At 43.1% G+C, this 20,763-nt stretch overlaps 1 protein-coding gene across 1 annotated transcript in view; it reads right to left on the reverse strand.

The window, feature by feature from the left end:
- spon1b (spondin 1b) overlaps positions 1-20,475 on the reverse strand; it is a 97,482-nt gene extending 77,007 nt beyond the window's left edge. Inside the window, exons 1-2 of the mRNA XM_031801914.1 lie at positions 19,804-20,475; positions 7,957-8,063 (exon numbers count right to left, since the gene is read on the reverse strand). Of these exons, the coding sequence (XP_031657774.1) occupies positions 7,957-8,063; positions 19,804-20,032 (336 nt within the window). The 5' untranslated portion in view covers positions 20,033-20,475. The remainder of the gene's footprint in view (positions 1-7,956; positions 8,064-19,803) is intronic.
- Positions 20,476-20,763: the final 288 nt, after the last annotated feature.

Here is a 20,763-nt window from a genome sequence, read left to right on the forward strand (position 1 = left end):
GTCATGGCTGTGAGAGAGGAATGAAAACCTGGCATGACGAGCAGCAGCCTCACACAGAGATGACCTCTGGCCCCCTGTTCGCCAGCTGCTATGACTCCACCATAACATTGACCTAACAGCCAGATGCTTCACACGTGACAGAAAGTAAGAGGAATACATTTCTATAGAGGTCTTTTAGAAAAATAAAAGACTCTTCATTGATGCTGATGATTGTCTAAGGAACCCTGGTGAGCCATGTCTTCCCTAACTGTAACTTGCCTCCGTCTCTAGCTTTCTCTCTTTTTCTCTCTCTGACTCATATGCTCCCTGCTCAACCAGGGTTCCTCCATACTATATCTTAGGCCTCATTATACTCATACTGAAATAATGTCTTTTTTTTGCCTCTTCACCATTGATATCTTGTCAGTCACAGACAGCTGCAAACAACTTACAGTGCACAGGAAAACAACCAATTGATAGGAGGCTGAACTTGGAGTTTAGTTACTTCGGAAACTGTGCATTTCTTACAGTACACCCAGCGCATATCTATTTTATCCCCCTGAGGGAGGGAGGGAGGGAGGGAGGGAGGGAGGGAGGGAGGGAGGGAGGGAGGGAGGGAGGGAGGGAGGGAAGGGGGATCCATTGTCCTGTAAACCCACTATCCCCCCCTGGGAGGCCAGCGCTGTAGTTTCCTCTCAAAACGGAATCTAAGTGGCTGTCAGATCGGGGTTGAACTGCAGCCAAGCAGCAGAGCCGTCAGGAGGACGGAGGAGCTGGGAAAGTGGAGCGTTTGTTTTAATTGTGGCTCCTGGCTTGGCTTGGCTCAGTGGCCCAGCTCTCCTCAGAGCTCCTCTGGGGCTGCCTAGGGAGGCAGGGTCTGGGTCTGGAGGAGCAGCTGAATACTTCTGTTTTCATAGTCATTCTCTCCCTGGTGACACAGCAAACACAGATGCTTTGCAGTGCCTGCTAAAGTAAATGTGTATTTTCAAGGAGACACAGATGGACAGTATTTATTTTGGGCTGAGTAGAAGTTTGAAGCCCCCTTGGAAAATCAAGACATGGAATAGATGATAGTTTGGCATGAGACTCGGGGCGGATGCAACTTTCTGACACGATGCAAATGTCACATCAACATATGATTTAAAAGTAACAGGTTTCTTCCCATCTCAATGGAAATCTCTGGACTCAAGAGCACTAACATTTGCCTTGAGCCTCCTACCAATAAAATAATTATATTACTACAGAAACCCATATAAATCTCTGTTATTAAATCTTATTATATATTTTTCAACCAGTGAAATTATCTGCACTCTTAGCACCTTTTGTTTCTGTCTAGAACCTAAAATTGTTATTCGGCTGTCCCCATTGGAGAACCCATTTTGGTTCCAGGTAGAACCCTTTTGGGTTTGGGTAGTCTTATTTATCAAGATATCTGTAACAGCCACTGCCATGTTTCTTCTTCATACATCACTTGGTCATTCTTGGCTTGACAGTATTTATAGTAAAGGTCCAAGCCTTCCTGGGCATTTCCTTTAGTCTGTAATGCTGCAGCGAGCTTCAGCCTGGAGAGCTAGCTCAAGGATGCTACTGAATAACTGTTGCGGGCAATCTCTGGCCCAAAACAAAAACGCCAATGATGAACGGTGCTCTTTACATACAGTATACAGGGGCTGAGATCCCAGAGGAAGTCATGGAAGACACTCCTCCTGTTCCAATCCCTGAAAGCTTTTAGCGCCGGCTGGGTTAGTGAGAAAAGCTTTTACACAGGAGACATGTCTATCACTTGGATAGAAAAGACACTCTTAAGAGCAGCTGCCGTAAAATGAGTGAAGAACTAACATTACGGCGCTGTAAAGAAACCAGGCCAGATGTTTTGCCTTTTAAAAGGTGTGAAGTTGAGTTCTGCTTCTTAAATGTGAGAATATGACTGGTGCAAATTGTCTTTCAATACATCAGAATCAACACAGCAAGAACAGACTTAAATCAGAAGCCACTGTCATGACGTCACTGAAACCTGGTCAAAGTTTCCATATATTTCCCCTGACCTGTTGACTATCTCCCCTCTCACCATGTCATATCCTGCTGTGATGTAATAGCCCTTCTCTAAGGAGTCGGTCTCTGTAGATCATCCACCACTAATTTGTATTTGCCCTGCTGTGTTTAATGTACTTGCAGCCATTGACCTAACGAGAAGACATCTAACTGAGTCAGCTTGTCTGTCTATCCATGGCAACCCAGAAACAAAGTGATGCTTTTAATCTCTGTAAACACAAGATCCTATCTCATCTGGGCTCATATTGTCTCTCCAAATAAACTTAGTTTGCTTCCCTGGGTAATAGCATGTCTCTGGCCTAAATAAATAAGAATGAGGAGAGTTAGAAAATCTGTGGGGGTTTCTCTGAGGCCTAAAGCACAAATGGGGGTCTCATGGTAACGTGTGAAGAGAAAGACAATGTGTTCTAAACATAAAAGCAGTATGACTCCTGGAGGTTGTACATGTTTAGAAATGGACGCCAGGCACATTCCAGGAGAGGAGCCAACAACAAGGATTATTTGCTGGAGGATATTGTGCATTTACCATGCTTCATTTTTATAGTAAATATTTTCTTCAAATTTCCATCATCCTTTCAATTCATTTGGAAAAGTATTATGCAAACTTTATCAGCACATACACCACAGGTCAAAAGTTTTAGAACATCTACTCACTCAAGGGTTTTTCTTTATTTTTACTATTTTCTACATTGTAGAATAATAGTGAAGACATCAAAACTATGAAATAACACATATAGAATCATGTAGTAACCAAAAAGGTGTTAAACAAATCAAAATATACTTTCAATTTGAGATTCTTCAAATAGCCACCGTTTACCTTAATGACAGCTTTGCACACTCTTGGCATTCTCTCAACCAGCTTCATGAGGTAGTCACCTGGAATGCATTTCAATTAACAGGTGTGCCTTCTTAAAAGTTAATTTGTGGAATTTCTTTCCTTCTTAATGCGTTTGAGCCAATCAGTTGTGTTGTGACAAGGTGGTGGGGGGGGGTATACAGAAGATAGCCCTATTTGGTAAAAGACCAAGTCCATATTATGGCAAGAACAGCTCAAATAAGCAAAAAGAAATGTCCATCATTACTTTAAGACATGAAGGTCAGTCAATACAGAAAATGTCAAGAACTTTGAAAGTTTCTTCAAGCATCAAGCACTATAATGAAACTGGCTCTCATGAGGGCCGTCACAGAAATGGAAGACCCAGAGTTACCTCTGTTGCAGAGGATACGTTAATTAGAGTTACTAGCCTCAGAAATTACAGCCCAAATAAAGGTTTCAAAGATTTCAAGTGTCAGACACATCACAACATCAACTGTTCAGAGGAGACTGCATGAATCAGGCCTTCATGGTCAAATTGCTGCAAAGAAACCACTACTAAAGGACACCAATAATAAGAAGAGACTTGCTTCGGCCAAGAAACACGAGCAATGGACATTAGACCAGTGGAAATCTGTCCTTTGGTCTGGAGTCCAAATTGGAGATTTTTGGTTCTAACCACCATGTCTTTGTAAAATGCGATGTGGATGAACGGATGATCTCCGCATGTGTATTTCCCACCGTAAAGCATGGAGGAGGAGGTGTGATGGTGTGGGGGTGGTTTGCTGGTGACACTGTCCGTGATTTATTTAGAAATGAAGGCACACTAAACCAGCACGGATACCACAGCATTCTGCAGCGATACAACATCCCATATGGTTTGGGCTTAGTCAAATCAAAACAAATCAAATTGTATTTGTCACATGCGCCGAATACAACAGGTGTAGACCTTACAGTGAAATGCTGAATACAACAGGTGTAGACCTTACAGTGAAATGCTGAATACAACAGGTGTAGACCTTACAGTGAAATGCTGAATACAACAGGTGTAGACCTTACAGTGAAATGCTGAATACAACAGGTGTAGACCTTACAGTGAAATGTTGAATACAACAGGTGTAGTAGACCTTACAGTGAAATGCTGAATACAACAGGTGTACACCTTACAGTGAAATGCTGAATACAACAGGTGTACACCTTACAGTGAAATGCTGAATACAACAGGTGTAGACCTTACAGTGTAATGCTTTACTTACAAGCCCTTAACCAACAATACAATTTTAAGAAAAATAAGTGTTATGTAAAAAACTGCCTTTTGATTAGCTGTTCAGGAGTCTTATGGATTGGGGTTAGAAGCTGTTAAGAAGCCTTTTGGACCTAGACGTGGCGCTCCGGTACCGCTTGCTGTGTGGTAGCAGAGAGAATAGTCTATGACTAGGGTGGCTGGAGTCTTTGACAATTTTTAGGGCCTTCCTCTGACACCGCCTGGTATAGAGGTCCTAGATGGCAGGAAGCTTTGTCCCAGTGATGTACACTACCCTCTGTAGTGCCTTGCGGTTGAAGGCCGAGCAGTTGCCATACCAGGCAGTGATGCAACCAGGAAGCTCTTGAGGGCAGTGTGATAATGGTGTTGATGTGAGCCATGACCATACTTTCAAAGTTCTTCATAGCTACAGACGTGAGTGCTACGGGTCAATAGTCATTTAGGCAGGTTACCTTAGTGTTCTTGGGCACAGGGACTATGGTGGTCTGATTGAAACATGTTGGTATTACTGACTCAGTCAGGGACAGGTTGAAAATGTCAGCGAAGACACTTACCAGTTGGTCAGCACATGCTCGGAGAACACATCCTGGTAATCCGTCTGGCCCTGCAGCCTTGTGAATGTTGACCTGTTTAAAGGTCTTACTCACATCGGCTACGGAGAGCATGATCACACAGTGTGATGCTCTCATGCATGCTTCAGTGTTGCTTGCCTGAAATGAGCATAGAAGTAATTTAGCTTGTCTGGTAGGCTCATGTCCCTGGGCAGCTCGCGGCTGTGCTTGCCTTTGCAGTCTGTAATAGTTTACAAGCCCTGCCACATCCGACAAGCGTCGAAGCCAGTGTAGTATGATTCAATCTTAGAGTTGTATTGACATTTGTCTGTTTGATGGTTCGTCGGAGGACAGAGTGGGATTTCTTATAAGCTTCCGGGTTAGAGTCCCACTCCTTGAAAGTGGCAGCTCTGCCCTTTAGCTCAGTGCGGATGTTGGCTGTAATCCATGGCTTCTGGTTGGGGTGTGTACATACAGTCACTGGGGGGGGACATCATTGATGCACTTATTGATAAAGCCAATGACTGATGTGGTGTACTCCTCAATGCCATCGGAAGAATCCCGGAACATATTCCAGTCTGCGTTAGCAAAACCGTCCTGTAGCTTAGCATATACGTCATCTGACCACTTCTTTACTGAACAAGTCACTGGTGCTTTCTGCCTCAGGTTTTGCTTGTATGCAGGAATCAGGATGATAGAATTGTTGTCTGATTTGCCAAATGGAGGGCGAGGGAGAGCTTTGTACACGTCTCTGTGTGTGGAGTAAAGGTGGTCTAGAGTTTTTTCCCCCTCTGGGTGCACATTTAACATGCTGGTAGAAATGACGTCAAATGGATTTAAGTTTCCCTGCATTAAATTCCCCGGCCACTAGGAGCTCCGCCTCTGGATGAGCGTCTTCCTGTTTGCTTATTGCCGTATGCAGCTCATTGAGTGTGGTCTTAGTACCAGCATCGGTGTGTGGTGGTAAATAGACAGCTACGAAGAATATACAGTTGAAGTCGGAAGTTTACATACACCTTAGCAAAATACTCAGTTTTTCACAATTTCAAACACTTAATCCTAGTAAAAATTCCCAGTCTTAGGTCAGTTAGGATCACCACTTTATTTCAAGAATGTGATATGTCAGAATAATAGTAGAGAGAATTATTTATTTCAGCTTTTATTTCTTTCATCACATTCCCAGTGGGTCAGAAGTTTACATACATTCAATTAGCATTTCGTAGCATTGCCTTTAAATTGTTTAAAGGGTACCCTTCCACAAGCTTCCCACAATAAGTTGGGTGAATTTTGGCCCATTCCTCCTGAAAGAGCTCGTGTAACTGAGTCCTTGCACGCACATGCTTTTTCAGTTCTGTTCACAAATTTTCTATAGGATTGAGGTCAGGGCTTATAATGACCACTCAAATACCTTGACTTTGTTGTCCTTAAGCCATTTTGCCACAACTTTGGAAGCATGCTTGGGGTCATTGTCCATTTGGAAGACCCATTTGCGACCAAGCTTTAACTTCCTGACCGATGTCTTGAGATGTTGCTTCAATATATCCACATAATTTTCACCCTCATGATGCTATCTATTTTGTGAAGTGCAACAGTCCCTCCTGCAGCAAAGCACCCCCACAACATGATGCTGCCACCCCCGTGCTTAACGGTTTTGATTGAGTTCTTCGGCTTGCAAGCCAAGGCCTTTTTCCTCAGAAAATTACTATTTTTGTTTCATCAGACCAGAGGTCATTTCTCCAAAAAGTACACTCTTTGTCCCCATGTGCAGTTGCAAATCGTAGTCAGGCTTTGTTATGGGGGTTTTGGAGAAGTGGCTTCTTCCTTGCTGAGCGGCCTTTCAGGTTATGTCGATATAGGACTCGTTTTACAGGTACAAAAGATATAGATACTTTTGTACCTCTTTCCTCCAGCATCTTCACAAGATCCTTTGCTGTTGTTTTGGAATTGATTTGCACTTTTTGCACCAAAGTACGTTAATCTCTAGGAGACAGAATGCGCCTCCTTCCTGAGCGGTATGACGGCTGCGTGGTTCCATGGTGTTTATACTTGCGTACTATTTTTTTGTACAGATGAACGTGGTACGTTCAGGTCTTTTGAAATTGCTCCCAAGAATGAACCAGACCTGTGGAGGTCTACAATTTGTTTTCTGAGGTCTTGGCTTATTTCTTTTGATTTTCCCATGATGTCAAGCAAAGAGGCACTGAGTTTGAAGGTATGCCTTGAAATACATCCACAGGTACACCTCCAATTGACTCAAATTAGTCTATCAATTAGCCTATCAGAAGCTTCTAAAGCCATGACATAATTTTATGGAATTTTCCAAGCTGTTTAAAGGCACAGTCAACTTAGTGTATGTAAACTTCTGACCCATTGGAATTGTGATACGGTGAATTATACTGTAAGTGAAATAATCTGTCTGTAAACAATTGTTGGAAAAATTACTTGTGAAAAAAAAAAATTACTTGCACAAAGTAGATGTCCTAACCGACTTGCCAAAACTATAGTTTGTTAACAAGAAATTTGTGGAGTGGTTGAAATACGTGTCTTAATGACTCCAACCTAAGTGTATGTAAACTTCCGACTTCAACTGTATGTGATCATAGTTCATCTATATTGTTATCCAATGATTGTACATTGGCTAATAGGACTGATGGTAAAGGCAGATTACCCACTCGCTGTCGGATCCTTACAAGGCACCCCGACCCACATCCCCGATATCTCCATCTCTTTCTCTTAATTTAGCTGTATCATTCTGATCTCATTGAATCATTTATCAATTATTTGTCCAATTAAGTGATGACAATCAGTCCCTCTTTACAATACAAAGACCTACAGTAGTAATGACATTGTAATATAACCATGTTCTTAACAACAGAACCATAATGCATATTGAATGTGTTTGATTATCTATTATAGGTGACACAATGGTAATTTGAAGAGGCCAAATGAAAACAGGATTAGAATCTTGAGACTAGAAAAGGGTTACACACTCTGGCAACCGAAGGATGCAGAGCGCGAAGTGTGGGCTGAGGCTGAGCAGGCAGGTTGTGGGAGTGTTTATTCCTTTTTATGTTGTCAGGTAATTGCCAGGTAAGGAAGTGTGTTCTCACTGCTGTAGAGCACTCTCACACAGTAGGTTGTGTATTATTATCATGAGCTGAGCAAAGGAGACAACTATTTACTTGCTTTTAGCTGCTCTTATGGAGACGTTAGGGAATACGCATTTAGTCTTGAGGAAAGTGATTTTGAAGACAATTACTGAAACATGGCCACAATATACATGCATAGTACATTACCTGGAATTTGCCAGCGTAGTGGTCATCTGTGGTTCCTTCCTTCCCCTCCTTCAGAGCGATAAGGGTAAAGCCTCTGAAATAGGAGGGACTGGAGGCGTGCAGAGTCACTGGAAACAGGACAGGAGGGGAGTTTAGGGAATATACAGATGTTAGATCTTAATTTGACCAGTATTGTCACAGCAAAATAATCCTGCTCAACAGGATTTGAATGTTAATGTAGCTTGATCTGTAGTTAGGCTATTACCTGTCCAAAATTAGGCTACATGAAAAGTACAATACTGTTAATATACACCGTGAATACAAAAGTATGTGGACACGCCTTCAAATTAGTAGATTCGGCTATTTGAGCCTCACCCGTTGCTGACAGCCATGCAATCTCCATAGACAAATATTGGTAGTAGAATGCCCTTACTGAAGAGCTCAGTGACTTTCAACATGGCTTCGTCATAGGATGCCACCTTTCTAACAAGTCAGTCCGTTAAATGTCTGCCATGCTAGAGCTGCCCCGGTCAACTGTAAGTGGTAGGCCACACAAGCTCACAGAACGGCACCGCCTAGTGCTGAAGCGCGTAAAAATAGTCTGTCTTCGGTTGCAACACCAACTACCAAGTTCCAAACTGCGTCTGGAAGCAACGTCAGCACAATGACTGTTCTTCGGGAGCATCATGAAATGGGTTTCCATGGCAGAGCAGCCTCACGCACACAAGCCTAAGATCACCATGCTCAATGCCAAGTGTAGAATGGAGTGGTGTAAAGCTCACCGCCATTGGACTCTGGAGCAGTGGAAACGCATTCTGGCAATCTGGCCGTCCCACGGACCATTTGGCAGTCCGACAGATAAATGCCAGAAGAACGCTACCTGCCCCAATGCATAGTGCCACCTGTAAGGTTTGGTGGAGGCGGCATAATGGTCTGGGGATGTTTTTCATGGTTCAGGATAGCCACTTAAATCTTAATGCTACAGCATACAATGACATTCTAGGCGATTCTGAGAATTTATGTAAATCGTGAAGCTCATCTGAATTTCCTGTGGTGCAAGAAAATTCTCAGCAACAAACGAGTGATCAAATTAAGATCCTATCAAAGATGAAAGATAATGTAATGTAGCCCCATCCCAGGCACTGTTGAGAGAGCAACAAACTCAGCTGGAGGAGCCTACTACAGAATGTGGGATAAAGGTATGCGCTGCTAGCAGCTCATTAGTTGCCTGCTGTTTGACTGTTTTCCAGTCAGTGATTTCAACAGGGTCAAATGTAACGTGTGTTGCGGTGGTAAAAGATTTATCTTTGAAAAGTCAGCTTTACTAACAATATTAGCTTATGGTTTCCCTGAAAACTGACAACACACAATGCATCCTCCTTGGGTTGTATCGGGTACATTATAAAAGATAAAAATTGTTAGATGTATTTACACATTCGTTAGATAATAATGTAATTATGTTCACATTTTTAAGTGAACATAATTAGTATTATTAATGTAGGGTCACTGGGAGCAGTTATATGATATTCAGACACCTGTATCGGAAACTTTGATGAGACAGTTATAAAGAATGTAATAATATAATTGTATTTACTAATTGCACACTACTGACCAGCATAGCTCAGTCAAAAGCACACCTGGTTTATTTTTCCAAGGGAAAAAATGCTGCTTACAATCACACAACAGTGAATTATAATGTGATAATGAGCCACTTATCACAGACCAATGAACACCTGAAGGTTATAACCTTGCATCCCCAGTACCACCCTGCATCCCGGCAGTGGGATGCAGGGTGGTATGCTGCTGGCATACAAGTAGGCCTATCATTCTGTCACTGCATTACAATGCACATTTATTATAACCTAAAACTGTTATTGTCTTTGAAGCCAAAAACAGGACATGTTTTTTGGGTAAATGCTCTAAAGGTTTTCCAAGATGGCGTAGCAGTCGGACGTGTCTTTGCCTTGTTGTAACGTTCTTGGTGTAATGGGTGAGAAGTCAGGCGCAGGAAGCAGAGAGTTCAGGGTAATGCTACTTTAATGCACAAAACGGCGAACATAAGCAACCCCACGAAAACACAGGGCGCACAACAAAACAAATGCCCCAAACACAGGGACTTAAACTGTCCAGCAAACCCCACGAAAATGGGAAACAGGTAACCCACAGATGTGCACACAAGTACCACAAAAACAATCCCGCACACAGAGCAGGCGGGCCTACCGGTAAATAAAGCCTGACTAATCAGCCTAAAACACAAACAGGTGAAACCAATAAACAGAAAGGGGAGAAAGGATCAGTGGCAGCTAGTAGGCCGGTGACGACGACCGCCGAGCGCCACCTGAACAGGAAGGGGAGCCACCTTCGGTCGGAGTCGTGACACTTGTCATATCTTGTCCCGTGTAGATAGTCATTTTCCTAATTTTTTTCTGATATATTTCGTATATATTTAATTCTCACTTTCCATCCACGAACTGAATATACTTTCCTGCAACCAGCCTCACCCAATGTGGTACGGATATGCTATTTTTATACTTTAGAATCGGAACCCCATCAGGAGCTAGCCAGCTAACTAGCTAGTAGTCAGTTAGCCACTGCTAGCGGTCTTCACCATTAACTCGGACTCCAGCCAGCTTCAGCTTGGTCAATACCTGCCAGTCTGCACAGTGCGATATCAACCCAGAGCATATCAGACTGCATTTTCTCTACCTCATCACCGGATTCCTGCCGCAAGTCCTGGTCCATTACACCGGATCATCGCAGCTAGCTAGCTGCAGTCGAGTGGCTACTGCTGGTTAACACCTCTGTCACGAAGAGAGCACCAGTTAGCCTTGAGCTACGCCCATCTCCCGGCTATCCGAAGAGGTCTACCAGCTAATTCTTGGGCTACAATACCTCTTTTTCCAATTGGCCTGGACCCTTTATTGCCGACACGGAGCCATACAGATCCATCACGACTTATCTGCCGACGTAATCTTCTGAGGAGGTTTCAACAGGCTCTTCCATTGCGAAGTTGCCTAAGGCCCATCTGCTAGCCCCGGCCTGCTAGCTGCGTGAATCGGCGTGTCTCCAGCTCACCTAGCGTAGTAGCAACTACTGAACGGCTCCCTGACTCACCTATTGGACCCCAATATCACTCGACTACACATGCCTCTCCCTAATGTAAATATGACTTGTCTATTGCTGGTTTGGTTAGTTATTAGTTACTATTGTCTTATTTCACTGTAGAAACCCCAGCTCTGCCCTACATGCCTTAGACAGGCCTTTTGTTGTCGTCGTCGTCGACGCCCCCCCCCACACACACACACACACACACACGTGGTTAACTCACCTGGCTTAACTGGTGCCTCTAAAAACAAAACCTCTCTCATCGTCACTCATTGCCTAGGTTTACCTCCACTCTACTCACATCCTACCATACCCTTGTCTGTACATTATGCCTTGAATCGATTCTACCACGCCCAGAAAACTGCTCCTTTTACTCTCTGTTCCATACGCACTAGATGACCAGTTCTTATAGCCTTTAGCCGTACCCTTATCCTACTCCTCCTCTGTTCCTCTGGTGATGTAGAGGTTAACCCAGGCCCTGCAGCCCCCAGCACCACTCCTATTCCCCAGGCGCTCTCTTTTGATGACTTCTGTAACCGTAAAAGCCTTGGTTTCATGCATGTATACATCAGAACCCTCCTCCCTTAGCTTGTTTTATTCACTGCTTTAGCACACTCCCCCAACCCTGATGTCCTAGCCGTGTCTGAATCCTGGCTTAGGAAGGCCACCAAAAATTCGGAAATTTCCATCCCCAACTACAACATTTTCTGATAAGATAGAACTGCCAAAGGGGGCGGAGTTGCAATATACTGCAGAGATAGCCTGCAGAGTTCTGTTACACTATCCAGGTCTGTGCCCAAACAATTTGGGCATCTTCTTTTAAAAATCCATAATTCCAGAAACAAGTCTCTCAACGTTGCCACTTGTTATACACCCCCCTCAGCCCCCAGCTGTGCCCTGGGCTCCATATGTGAATTGATTGCCAGCCATCTATCTTCGTACTGTTAGGTGACCTAAACTGGGATATGCTTATTAACACCCCAGCTGTCCTACAATCTAAGATAGATGCCCTCAATCTCACACAAATTATACCAGGTACAACCCTAAATCCGTAGCCATGGGCACCCTCTTAGATATGATCCTGACCAACTTTCCCTCTAAATACACCTCTGCTGTCTTCAACCAGGATCTCAGCGATCACTGCCTCATTGCCTGTGTCCGTAATGGGTCTGAGGTCAAATGACCACCCCTCATCACTGTTAAACGCTTCCTTAAATTCTTTAGCGAGCAGGCCTTTCTAATCTACTTGGCCCAGGTCCCCTGGAAGGATATTGACCTCATCCCGTCAGTAGAGGATGCCTGGTTGCTCTTTAAAAGTGCTTTCCTCACCAACTTAAATAAGCATGCCCCATTCAAAAAATTTAGAACTAAGAACAGATATAGCCCTTGGTTCTCTCCAGTCCAAACTGCCCCTGACCAGCACAAAAACATCCTGTGGCATTCTGCATTAGCATCGAATAGCCCCCGGGATTCCAAAACGTTTTTGGACACTGTAAAGTCATTGAACACCTCCTCCCAGCTGCCCACTGCACTGAGGCTAGGAAACACTGTCACCACCAATAAATAAAGCATCTAGACTCAAACTGTTATAGACCTATATCCCTCGTGCCCTGCCTTTCTAAAAATCTTTGAAAGCCAAGTTAACAAACAGATCACCGACCATTTCGAATCCCACCGTAACTTCTCCACTACGCAATCTGGTTTCCCGAGCTGGTCATGGGTGCACCTCAGCCACGCTCAAGGTCCTAAACGATATCATAACCGCCATCAATAAAAGACAGTACTGTGCAGCCGTCTTCATCGACCTGGTCAAGGCTTTCGACTCTGTCAATCACCGTATTCTTATCGGCAGACTCAATAGCCTTGGTTTCTCAAATGACTGCCACGCCTGGTTCACCAACTACTTCTCAGATAGAGTTCAGTGTGTCAAATCGGAGGGCCTGTTGTCCAGACCTCTGGAAGTCTCTATGGGGGTGCCACAGAGATCAATTCTCTGGCCAACTCTTTTCTCTGTATACATCAATGATGTCGCTCTTGCTGCTGGTGATTCTCTGACCCACCTCCACGCAGACGACACCATTCTGTATACATCTGGCCCTTCTTTCGACACTGTGTTAACAAACATCCAAACGAGCTTCAATGCCATACAACACTCCTTCTGTGGCCCCCATCTGCTTTTAAATGCTAGTAAAACTAAATGCATGCTCTTCAACTGATTGCTGCCTGCACCAGCCTGCCCGACTAGCATCATTACTCTAGACGGTTCTGACTTAGAATATGTGGACAACTACAAATACCTCGGTGTCTGTTTAGACTGTAGACTCTCCTTCCAGACTCACATTAAGCATCTCCAATCCAAAATTAAATCTAGAATCGGCTTCATTAATGAAATCTAGAATTTCGCAACAAAGCCTTATTCACTCATGCTGCCAAACATACCCTCGTAAAACTGACTATCCTACCGATCCTTGACGTCTCTTGACTTTGTCATTTACAAAATATCTTCCAATACTCTACTCGGCAAACTGGAATTAGTCTATCACAGTGCCATCCGTTTTGTCACCAAAGCTCCATATACTACCCACCACTGCGACCTGTATGATCTCGTTGGCTGGCCCTCGCTACATATTCATCGCCAAACCCACTGGCTCCAGGTCATCTATAAGTCTTTGCTAGGTAAAGCCCCGCCTTATCTCAGCTCACTGGTCACCATAGCAACACCTACCCGTATCACACGCTCCAGCAGGTATATTTCACTGGTCACCCCCAAAGCCAGCACCCTGACCGCCTTTCCTTCCAGTTCTCTGCTGCCAATGACTGGAACGAATTGCAAAAATCACTGAAGCTGGAGACTTATATCTCCCTCTCTAACTTTACTCTAACAGCCAATCTGTAAATAGCACACTCAACTACCTCATCCCCATATTGTTATTTATCTTTTTGCACCCCAATATCTCTACTTGCACATCATCATCTGCACATGTATCACTCCAGTGATAATGCTAAATTGAAATTATTTCGCCTCAATGGCCTATTTATTGCCTTGCCTCCCTTCTTCTACATTTGCAGTTGTAAATGAGAACTTGTTCTCAACTGGCCTGGTTAAATAAAGGTGAAATAAAAAAATAAATAGCAAGTTGTTCAGTTGTGTTTATTTTCATACCAATACATGAAACGAAAATTGCGCTAGCCTACTGGGCGAATGAATGAACATTTAAATTAGGCATACAGCTATCACAACCTATATTTTAATAGCAATAAAACAGCTTTTGGTTTAGAATGGTCACCAAAAAAGCAGGCTCCCCCACTTCCCAATTCAATTAACCCCTGGTTATCAGATTACAACAAGGAAATCAAGGCCGAGTTCAAATGCCTACATCAAATTCAAAGCAATCCACTCAATGCCTGATTCTCTGACCATCAAAGCAAACTGGCACTGTCTGCACTCTGCTTTCTAAAATGAGACAAAAGGCACGCAGGTGGGCAGCTGCTCTCTGAGGGATGCTCCGCATGGTCCTAAAGCCACCCTCTCTGTACGCTAAACAGCTGTTGTATTTTAATCGGGATTGGAATTATTTAGTCTGTTTGTTTTGTTTTTTTACCAGTGGTGTAAAGTACTTCAGTCAAAATACTTTAAAGTAGTCTACTACTTAAGTAGTTTTTGGTGTTTCTGTACTTCACTATATTTTTGCCAATGTTTACTTTCACTTCACTATATTCCTAGATTAAATAATTTTACTCCACACATTTTCCCTGACACCCAAAAGCACTGTTTTCTTTATTATTTTGGTTAGTCCAGGGTGTGACATGGGTGATTTTTTGTGTTTCATCTTGTCTAGGGGTTTATTAGATTTATGGGGTTGTGTTCAGTGTAGTTGTCTAGGTAAGTCTATGGTTGCCTAGAGTGGATCTCAATCAGAGGCAGGTGTTTATCGTTGTCTCTGATTGGGAACCATATTTAAGGCAGCCATATTCTTTGAGTATTTTGTAGGTGATTGTTTCCTGTCTCTGTGTTCTCTGCACCAGTTAGGACTGTTTCGGTTGTTTCCTGTCTCTGTGTTCTCTGCACCAGTTAGGACTGTTTCGGTTGTTTCCTGTCTCTATGTTCTCTGCACCAGTTAGGACTGTTTTGGTTGTTTCCTGTCTCTGTGTTCTCTGCACCAGTTAGGACTGTTGCGGTTGTTTCCTGTCTCTGTGTTCTCTGCACCAGTTAGGACTGTTGCGGTTGTTTCCGGTCTCTGTGTTCTCTGCACCAGTTAGGACTGTTTCGGTTGTTTCCTGTCTCTGTGTTCTCTGCACCAGTTAGGACTGTTGCGGTTGTTTCCGGTCTCTGTGTTCTCTGCACCAGTTAGGACTGTTTCGGTTGTTTCCTGTCTCTGTGTTCTCTGCACCAGTTAGGACTGTTTCGGTTGTTTCCTGTCTCTGTGTTCTCTGCACCAGTTAGGACTGTTTCGGTTGTTTCCTGTCTCTGTGTTCTCTGCACCAGTTAGGACTGTTTCGGTTGTTTCCTGTCTCTGTGTTCTCTGCACCAGTTAGGACTGTTTCGGTTGTTTCCTGTCTCTGTGTTCTCTGCACCAGTTAGGACTGTTTCGGTTGTTTCCTGTCTCTGTGTTCTCTGCACCAGTTAGGACTGTTTCGGTTGTTTCCTGTCTCTGTGTTCTCTGCACCAGTTAGGACTGTTTCGGTTGTTTCCTGTCTCTGTGTTCTCTGCACCAGTTAGGACTGTTTCGGTTGTTTCCTGTCTCTGTGTTCTCTGCACCAGTTAGGACTGTTTCGGTTGTTTCCTGTCTCTGTGTTCTCTGCACCAGTTAGGACTGTTTCGGTTGTTTCCTGTCTCTGTGTTCTCTGCACCAGTTAGGACTGTTTGGTTGTTCGGATGGGGCCACAGTGTCTCCTGACCCCTCCTGTCTCAGCCTCCAGTATTTATGCTGCAGTAGTTTATGTGTCGGGGGGCTGGGGTCAGTTTGTTATATCTGGAGTACTTCTCCTGTCCTATTCGGTGTCCTGTGTGAATCTAAGTGTGCGTTCTCTAATTCTCTCCTTCTCTCTTTCTTTCTCTCTCTCGGAGGACCTGAGCCCTAGGACCATGCCCCAGGACTACCTGACATGATGACTCCTTGCTGTCCCCAGTCCACCTGGCCATGCTGCTGTTCCAGTTTCAACTGACCTGAGCCCTAGGACCATGCCCCAGGACTACCTGACATGATGACTCCTTGCTGTCCCCAGTCTACCTGGCCATGCTGCTGCTCCAGTTTCAACTTCCACCTGACTGTGCTGCTGCTCTAGTTTCAACTGTTCTGCCTTATTATTATTCGACCATGCTGGTCATTTATGAACATTGAACATCTTGACCATGTTCTGTTATAATCTCCACCCGGCACAGCCAGAAGAGGACTGGCCACCCCACATAGCCTGGTTCCTCTCTAGGTTTCTTCCTAGGTATTGGCCTTTCTAGGGAGTTTTTCCTAGCCACTGTGCTTCTCCACCTGCATTGCTTGCTGTTTGGGGTTTTAGGCTGGGTTTCTGTACAGCACTTTGAGATATCAGCTGATGTACGAAGGGCTATATAAATAAATTTGATTTGATTTGTTTCCTGTCTCTGTGTTCTCTGCACCAGTTAGGACTGTTTCGGTTTTGCCACGTTTTCTTATTTTGTATTTGTAGTGTTTACTTTTTGTCTTTATTAAAGATGCTTAACAATAACCACGCTGCATTTTGGTCCTCTCCTTCCCAGGAAGAAAACCGTTACAATACATTATGACTGAGTTTTGGAGTATGCCCCTGGCTATCTGTAAATGTAAAAAAAAAAAAAAAGAAGACAATTGCAATTCCACTTACTTTTAACACTTAAGTATATTTAAAACCAAATACTTTTAGACTTTCACTTGTATTTTACTGGGTGACTTTCACTTTTACATGAGTCATTTTCTATTAAGGTATCTTTACATTTACTCAAGTATAACAATTGAGTGTGTTTTAGACCACTTTTTTGACTACTTAAAATGTTTGGTCTAGAGGTGGGGTATGGCATACCAAGCCTCGTTGTAAAACAGGCTAACGGGAAGCCTGGGAAAGTTCCATGGCAGAAATCAACTAAATAGGAGTGGAATTTGACACCTCACGACACATCAAACCAATCAAATGCCTTACTTGGGCGGAGCTACAAAGAAGCTCACCAGATTAGTGCCATGGGAGCAACAGTGTGTGACTCAAAATATCATCAAAACATGCACTGGTGACAAAACATATGACAACGTTTGCAACACGCTGGTTTTCACAGCATTTCTGTTATTTTGAGGTGAGCAAAAGCTGCAGAAATGGTCTACAATGCTGGCCATGTCAATATTTTACGGCAACCATGTACTGTTTATCTATGGGGACAACTGCAGTCATTTTGCAAGCAACGTTGCTAAAATGAATGAACATTCTAATGAACCTCTTAAAATGTTATCTGTATTGCCCCAACTCCTGTAGCGTAATTGTTACCTGTAATGCTCATCTCCTGTAGCCTAATTGTGGTCTACCTATTTTTATACTGTACCTAAATTACAAGGAGTGGATTTGCACTAAACATTTTATGTCAGCACTTAAAAGGCATGTACAAAATCTGGTTTTATGGTTTCCCTCATACATTGTCTAATGGTATCATTTTAAATTGAGAACATATAGCTCAACATTTAAACAATGTCTGAGTTGAGCTAAGCTCTGCTTCAGATGCCCATAAGGCCAGTAATGCCATCATACTGTAGTCCTGTGACTCCATTGGCAATGCATGCCATATGATAAGCTGCGAAATGTATTCACATAGCTGATATACTGAGAGAGTGAAAATCAAATAAAAAAGACTGGAGATCTTACAACTACACAAAAATGCAATGTTCATTTGAGAATACACAGAAACACAGAAACATAGACACGGAACTCCTCTTTATTGCAGGATTGTGATATGATTAATCAACATTGAATCTAGTTCATTTTGAATAATAGTTTAATAATTAAAAGAAGTTTAAAAACTTCACTTCAAAGAATCAACACTTTGTCACTTCAAAATGTACAAATATGATTACCTGTATGTAAAGATTAGACATCTTAGTCTAAACAACATCATTTCAGGGGAACAAAAACAACTCCATACTAGCAGTGACCAAACTTGCTCCAGTGATCCCTGATCTACTGGGTGAGCAGACTTCTATTCCAGCCCAACAATAACACACTTGATTATCAACTCATTATATTTGATAAGTTCAATGAAGTGTGTTATTGCTGGGCTAAAACAGAACCCTGCACAACCAGCAGACTTCCAGCAAGGTTGGCCTGCTCAGATTGTAATAGGTTTATACATTGTGTGTGATGTTTAACTGTATTATGTATTTGGCAACATAGGCAGGCCTACACATATGACCCATGGCATATAGGATATACCCTTAGTCGTATGTGACATTCATTGGGACCTCTTTTAATCTGCAAACAGGCTTTCAGTTTTCGATATCTGAGGACAGAAAACGTCAAAGAAACAGACTTCATTATAATACAATTAGACAGCACTGAATATTCTGTTGCTATTATCTCTGGCCTTATGGTTTTTCCCTCTTGGGTCTGGAACTGGAGAATATTTTCATAATGTCCTCCCACAAAATTACCTGCCCAATCTAGTAGCCTACAATCTCCCTTTACTGACAGCTAGAGCTGCAATTTCACCCTTTTCCATGGCTGTTATCTACAAATGTATTTGGAGACTGTTTTTAATTTAGAATGATTACACCAAGATATCTAATAGAAAATTAGCTAGCTGGTGCCATTTAATTCACTTAGCTAAACGGTGTGCAATGTTGGCCATTTGGCTAGCAGCTCAGTTGAGTTCGCCTTCAAAGTGGCGAACTGTAGCCACATAGCTAGCTAGCTAATAAGACAGTTTAAAAAAAACATTTAAACATGTATTTACTTACTTGAATTAGGTTATTCCACTGCCTCTGTTTTTGGGTCCTTACAAAAATACAATAAATGGGCAATCTTCACGATATTTTCGGTGTAAGCAAAGCACAGCCATGTGGACGAATGGAAACAAGGAAATCAATGTTTGTCACCAAAGCGGTTTAGAACGTGTTGTGACGTTTGACTTTACCAGCATAAATCCCCCCCCCCCCCCCCCCCCCTCTCTCTCTCTCTTAGAAAAAAGGGTTCCAAAATGGTTCTTCGCTGTCCCCATAGGAGCACCCTTTTTGGTTCCAGGTAGAACCCTTCTGGCTTCCATGTAGAACCCTCTGTGGAAATGATTCTAACCCCAAAAGGTTCTACCTGGAACTAAAAAGGTTCTTCAAAGGGGTATTCTCTGGGGACAGCCAAATAACCCTTTTAGGCTCTAGATAGCACCTTTTAACCCTTTTAGGCTCTAGATAGCACCTTTTTTCCCCAAGAGTGCATGGCATATTAACATCTTTCCTGAGAGTGCCAAACGCATAATATGTGTTACTTTCACTAATATGTTTGTTCAGTGCAGATGCAATTGTTTTGATACAAGTATTGCACTTGTCTTCAGGTGTCATATTGAGGTGTGATTAGTAGCTCTCGTTAGCTACATTTGTCACAATTACGCAATGGAAGTGACTTGCGCACGGAATCTAAACTTGACTTTTTAGTGTGTTAGACAACTGAAGTAGGTTATACTTTCTGAGAGTTGTCCTTTTCAAAGTCACTCCAATTTGGTGGATATATGCATAGCCAAGCAAGCAACGATACGTAAAATGTGCTCTTATTGTTGTATACCTCTGTATGTGCTTGCAGGTTGGAAATTTTCTGGGTCCCCCTCGACTCTTAGCCGAAACTCATTGTAGCCATCTCTCCGTGTACCCTGTGTCTGTGCCCGTAAAATCCTGCCGCAATATCCATCCGATTTCGCTTGCTTATCTGTTGGTTCCTCGACGAACGTGAGACCATTGCACACACAATTGGAGACAAAATACTGCAAAAGCAGCAAATTCAAATATATTCCCATTATTGATGGTGTGGTGGGAAGTTCTTTATTCCACCTCTACAAAGGAAACAAAATAGAGGATGTATTATCTCCCCACAGTCCCCAACTACGGAATTCCTGCAAACTATTAGCCCTGACACTTGGTAATAAATGGTGAGAGAAACCGCGGTGAATCCATCCCAGACAGAGCGGGTTTCGAAGTTCGATGGCACTGCTTCAGCATACAGTTACACTGATCTGAGAGGAAAGCGGTGATAGGTAGCTTGTGTGTTGAGTTAACGGAGTAATTCTCAGGGTCCGGGAAATAGCGAAGCGCAGCAGCACAGCTGTCCCCGACAACTAGGGAATAACTAGATTGTAGCGATGAAGGCAGCAGAGTATAAACAAAACCCAGACATTCCTAATCACCCCTGTGACCGAGAGGTGCATTTGACATTCTTGGTGAGACGCAGGAAAACTGTCTGCCAATGTTTACACAGCGGTGGATCTCACAAGTCAATTAGAATATAGCAGGGCGCTCATAACAATCATGCGCCTTTTCTTGTATTAATGATAATGGCAAGGCAAATGTTTGGTGTGTGCTCAATGATTTACTTTTGACGATTATACAATTTTACCGTTTATATAGTGCAAAATTATTTACGTGACATTTTCTTCCCGATTAACAATGAGTGACCGGCGTCCCTCCAGAGTGGTGGAGTGCCGTGCTATAGCTTTTTTTGCCCACCGGCTGCATTCACCGGACTCCCGCG

This window comes from Oncorhynchus kisutch, linkage group LG22, assembly GCF_002021735.2.
Source record: "Oncorhynchus kisutch isolate 150728-3 linkage group LG22, Okis_V2, whole genome shotgun sequence".
NCBI classification, from domain to species: domain Eukaryota; kingdom Metazoa; phylum Chordata; class Actinopteri; order Salmoniformes; family Salmonidae; genus Oncorhynchus; species Oncorhynchus kisutch.